Raw genomic sequence first — 5,475 nt, forward strand, 5'->3', positions numbered from 1 at the left:
ATTATGGCTTGACCTACCTAGCAACACTTAATATATTTAGCTGCATTCTAACTATTGAAATACTATTATTCTTATCAGGTGAATGAAATAATTTGTATTGAGGCACTTCACAAAGACGTATGCATTAAATTTGGTTACATTACGAAACTGGCCTATTGAAGAACTCAATTTCAATCGCTCAAGCATTCTTGCCCTTCTTAACAACAAAACAGATAACAGTGTAATCTTGTGATTTTAATAGTTGTCATTTGATGTTTTATTTTTTTTTGTTCAATCTAGAAATAAATATTTTCTCCATTCATGATTCTATTACTTTACACATGTCTGTTTGTCTTTGGCATGGTTAGGAAAACGTGTCTCACACCAGACAAACAAACAACACACAGTGACTCTATACATCATTTCAGTACTTTGGTATCATAATACAAGCATTCTGGAAAATCACTGCATTTTTTTTTTACATAGTTCTTTGATGAATGGCAGAGACCGATACCTTTTACAAACATATCACAAAACATAAAAAACGGTTTTAAATTTTATAAAAATGACTAATGCACACATGTTGAAAGATGTCCTGACATTGTACAGTTTGATATAAAAAATGTGAAAAAGATCTAATATGAATTCAGTGCCATAAACACTCTTCCATAATCTCTGATTCCCAGATACAAAAACAACATCAATTCAATCACGCAGCATCAATTATCACAAGCAAGCACAAAATATCTATAAAAAGTTAAAAACCTTTAAAAAAACAACGATAGCCAAAAGGGAAGTCACAATGTTTGCACCATAGTTTAGGGAATGAGAGTTTGACGTGGAGGGAGGGAGGGAGAGAGCGATGGGAGCTATGCTCTGCCAGCAATGGATTTGTTGACCCATCGGTACTGTTCAGGGTTTGGTTGACGGACCCACACCTTGTTCTGAGGGCGCTGTATAACACGAGGCGTGTTGGTTGCGTTCCTATTGAACACGTATTGAGAGGAGTTCACCATCTTCCTACCGCTGTTTGGTCTCAGGTTATCATTGATGACGAGCTGTCTGGGAGGGCTGGAGGGGGGAGAGGGAGTGGGGGAGAGTTGATTTGCATTGTTGTCGTTGAAGGCATTGTTTGATGATGATATTGGAGTTGATGGTCTGTTGTCTGTCAGAGTTTGCTGGTTGAAGGTAGCTACTTCACAAACTGTTCCTCTCTCTCCAAACCTGCAAATAAAAGAAAATGGAGCATGCCTGTTTACAAATCGACAACAAATTTGATTTTAATCCACTCACAACAGCGATACTATAGTACTACTAGTAGCTTGCAAAATTTTGACAATCTCTGGCGTCTAAATCCCTACAGCAATTACATGAAGACATGTTTTAAGAGTTCGCATCAAGTTTACCCGATAAGTAAAATAGATTTTTTTTCTTCATGATCTTTTCATCAAGTCGATGCTTTGCTCAGACGTTAAAAAAAAGAACATGAATACGTTTGTCTAGAAAGTCTAGATCAGTAGATGATAAGGTTACATGTCGAAAATGTTCTATTTGTCTACACTTTTCAAGTTTTCTTTCATCTTTTTTTTTTTTTTTTACTTGGGTTTACAATGACAAAGTTGTAACTTTATAATTAAAGGCTAATCTGTAAAGGTGGAATTATTATTCTAAAATTTCTATTCATCTAGGACTAGTCTAGGGTCTAGACTAGAATGTAGATCTAGATTAAATGCACTTTACAAATGAGACATGATGAAGTTGAGAAAGTGAACACAGCTTACCTGCAACTGACTTCCAAAGGGTCCACCCAAAGACACAATTCTGCGGGTAGGTTGAGGTGATTGTAATGAATTCCACAGTCTTTGGCAGTCTTGCTTATCACACTATCTCGGGGCTCGTTTCTGCTAACTCGAATGCAGCGATACGCTTGTCCTTTCGACGGCTTGTCCTCATACCAGTGATTTCTGAACTTCTCAATGAGTGTTAGCGCCAACTTTTCCGAGAATTTACTCATTTGTTCAGCTGTTAGGCTCGTGTTCCTCTTCACGATCCTTGTCAGAAATACAACTGCTGCTGCTATTTCGTCCTTCATTATGTCAACAATGTCTGCATTAATGTGAAATCTAACTCCAAAAGTAACAATCCACGTTCAAAGTAGGCCTAGTTGTAAAGTTCCACGTAGCGAGCGTAGCGTAAGTCTCTCCGTGTAATGTAAATAACACAGCTCCGTCAGGTCAGCAGGAAAATTCCTTTGTTGTGCCAGGCGGATTTAACTCGTAAATTGTAATAATTCTTCGAATCTTTCACGCAGCAATTTTGGAATGTAGTTAGATAAAGACAGGATGGACAGCTTAAGTGGACTAGTTTGAGCTGTTTGCTTTGTCTTTCTTGAAGAACAACGAATATTCTGCTACGTATTCGTGACTCATTCTGAGAGCATCAATTCACGGAAGAGAGCTATCGAGCTATGACAACAATATAGTGCGCGTTTATGTTGTGTACAATGTAAAACGTCACGTGAGTCACGTGCTACACCCGACCAATCATAACACGGTAAGGGGGTGTAACCATGCAAAAGATGTAAACAGCTTCCATGGTGCATGCAAATTAGCACCATATATGGCAAATGCAAGCAAACTGGCAATATGATACCGTTAGGGGGAGACATAAATAGTGATTGAATACTAGGCTAAAAATAGATACCGATCTAGGGGATCTCCCTGTGAGAAATTACGCAATGGAAGATACCAGTATATTAAGTAAGTGTCTCAAATAGGGGATTTCAAGGATACCTCGTTAGAAATATTTGGACTATACGTGCATTAAGGGTATTCATGAAGTTTAAATTTTACTTTTGACATATCCAGATGTTTAAAAGCTATTTGAAACACGATTGAGTACAATTATGAGTCGAGGCTATAGAAAACTAGATCTAGATAAAACTTAAAGGAATAGTAAAATTTGCTCACTTTAAGAGGAAATTAAAGGAATACCAAACACTTGAGAGTCAGAGAAGAGAAGCGAATGATATGTTATATGGTTGAACTTGTTATTCTTCAGCCGGTTCATGCTTTTTCATTTTGTATATACTTATGTTTGTGTACGTTATAGAAATTCTAAATATTCATCATAATTTTCCTCTTCTTACTCTTCCTCTTTTTCTTCTTCTTTTTCTTCTTGTACGTATTATCATTTCTATATTCAGTTTCATGTTGTTATTATCATTATTATTTTAAACTAAGTTTTTTCCTATCTGTCTGTAAATATTACTATTTTAACTTATTAATTTTGTACATGTCTGTCGGGGACCCTACTGGAAATAAGCTCTCGAGCTTTCATGGGGTTTTCCTTTTCAAGCTGACATAATTTTGATCTGTTATTCTTGTATATTGTATGTTGGAAGCTTGGCGAATAAAAATCAATCAATCAATCAATCAATCAATCTATGATATAAATCTTTAATTATTTTTGCTGAAACAGGGGATTATAGATTCTAGGATTTTGGGTAAATTGTGACCCTATTTATTCAAATTGTAGTACAGGAGGTATATACAGCATGCTTCTTTGCTGTATAGACCTATAATCGATAGAAAGTCGAACATGTATTTTGATTGTTTATTGATTTCCCACCATTGGGATGGGTAGGCCTACCCTTATCAGCACGATCGCTGTTTTTCATAGGGGTCCACATGTAAGCCTCTTTGGAAAAAAAAGAATATTCAGGTAAAAGAAATTAAGAGAAATGTATTGTGCGAATTTCTTCTTTAGCCTTTATCATTTGATTGTTCATTTACTCAAAAAAGTGTAAGTATTTTTTCCATTTTTTTCTTCTTCTAAAGCCCATTTCGTTGTGTTAGGCTGTTGCACCATGACTAGTTCAGGGAACAGATCTTATTTGATACCACTTTAAATCCTCCTACCAGCATCCGAAAGGCCTAGTTGAGGTGGATCAGAGAAATAATGGCGCCTCGCTGTTCGGTCAAAATTAAAGACACAATCACTAGCACCCCCCCCCCCCCAAAAAAAAAAAAAAAAACTTTTTCATCTCCAAAGGACTAATTATAGGGGTCTAACCTTTTGTTCAGTATCTAGAAAGTACAAATAATATCTTGTTACCCCCCCCCCCCCTCTCTCTCTCTCTCTCTCTCTGTGTTCCTCGTTCCCCCTCTTGCTCTCTCTTTCATCGTTTCTCCCACTCCATCAGCTATTCATATCCCCTTCCAACTTGTGTAAACAATAGTAGTAGCAGTAGTGTACTTCTACTACTACTACTACTACTACTACTACTACTACTACCACTACTACTACTACCACTACTACTACTACCACTACTACTACTACTACTACTACTACTACTACAACTACTACTACTACCACTACTACTACTACTACTACTACTACTACTACTACTACTACAACTACTACTACTACTACTACTACTACTACTACTACTACTACTACTACTACTACTACTACTATTACAACTACTACATGTACCACTAATACCACCACCACTGCTACTACCACCACCACTGCTACTACCACCACCATTACCAAAACTACTACTACAATGTACTACCAAAAGCACACTGCACTACACATACTTATCTGTTAACACTAAGGATTAATACGCCATCAAGCATGAATGGAAGAGCATAAAAAAGAATTGTATTTTATTTAATTTCAATCAATTCCATACTTAAAATAACAAAATGGAACAGAAAAATGACTATTCAAACACAAAGGTAATCATATGTTTACACTATGTATACAAAATATGAGCACCAATTTAAACAAGGCAAGAGATTATCTGTGGAAACTCATTCGGACCAAACAACTTAGTTTGATGAAACCTTGTTATATCAATACATGTTCTCTGTAATAAAACTAATTAAGTAATATATAAAACAAACGATAGAATACAAAGAACAGGGACAGGTAAATTACCTTGTCATAATAACAATCTGTTTAACAAGGTTCCACTGCAAAACTCTCGCCGTCAACATACATCTTTTGATCTAAAGAAATGCACACATCCAACAAAGCTGGAAACTATAAATTTACTGTCCAAATATTGACCAGCAAATAAAACTGAATTGATCCCCAAATCTTCCAGGGCCCTGAGCTGGTATTCATTTCAATACTTAGAATAAGTAAGAAATTTACTAAATAAATTGCTAAGCTGAGAACTTTACTTATCTCGTAATCAAATTGCACTTTAGACTTTTAATTACGTAAGACAGAATCTAAGTAAAATACTTACTGATAAGCATTGTGACATCACACGGTATATGCGCAATGAATACGTTTCAATAATTGCATGCTAATATAATTGTGCGCTGGTAATGATACTGCGTAAGAAAAACATATGCCTGCCAATCAAGGCCTCCAAATAATTGGCTTATGTCTGGTAGGGAGCTGTCTTAAATTTAGGGTAAAATACTTAGCCAAAAGAATGAACTGAATACCAAAATTAGCTGAGTATTTTTTATCTAC

General features: G+C 36.0%; 1 protein-coding gene across 1 annotated transcript; it reads right to left on the reverse strand.

Annotated features, from left to right (window-relative positions):
* Positions 1-232: 232 nt before the first annotated feature.
* LOC115918439 (maternal B9.15 protein-like) lies at positions 233-2,458 on the reverse strand. The gene is made up of 2 exons (XM_030978464.1): positions 1,761-2,458; positions 233-1,203 (listed from the first exon to the last, which is right to left on the reverse strand). The coding sequence occupies exons 1-2, from the start codon at positions 2,069-2,071 to the stop codon at positions 849-851; spliced, it is 666 nt and encodes a 221-aa protein (XP_030834324.1). The 5' UTR covers positions 2,072-2,458; the 3' UTR covers positions 233-848.
* Positions 2,459-5,475: the final 3,017 nt, after the last annotated feature.

Source organism: Strongylocentrotus purpuratus, unplaced genomic scaffold (assembly GCF_000002235.5).
Source record: "Strongylocentrotus purpuratus isolate Spur 01 unplaced genomic scaffold, Spur_5.0 spur5_scaffold_1, whole genome shotgun sequence".
Taxonomy (NCBI): domain Eukaryota; kingdom Metazoa; phylum Echinodermata; class Echinoidea; order Camarodonta; family Strongylocentrotidae; genus Strongylocentrotus; species Strongylocentrotus purpuratus.

Coding starts and splice junctions, on each gene's coding strand:
- LOC115918439 (XM_030978464.1), bottom strand. CDS start 2,071: ATGAAGGACGAAATAGCAGCAGCAGTTGTATTTCTGACAAGGATCGTG. Junction 1,204..1,760: donor CCTTTGGAAGTCAGTTGCAG/GTAAGCTGTGTT, acceptor TTTTATTTGCAG/GTTTGGAGAGAGAGGAACAG.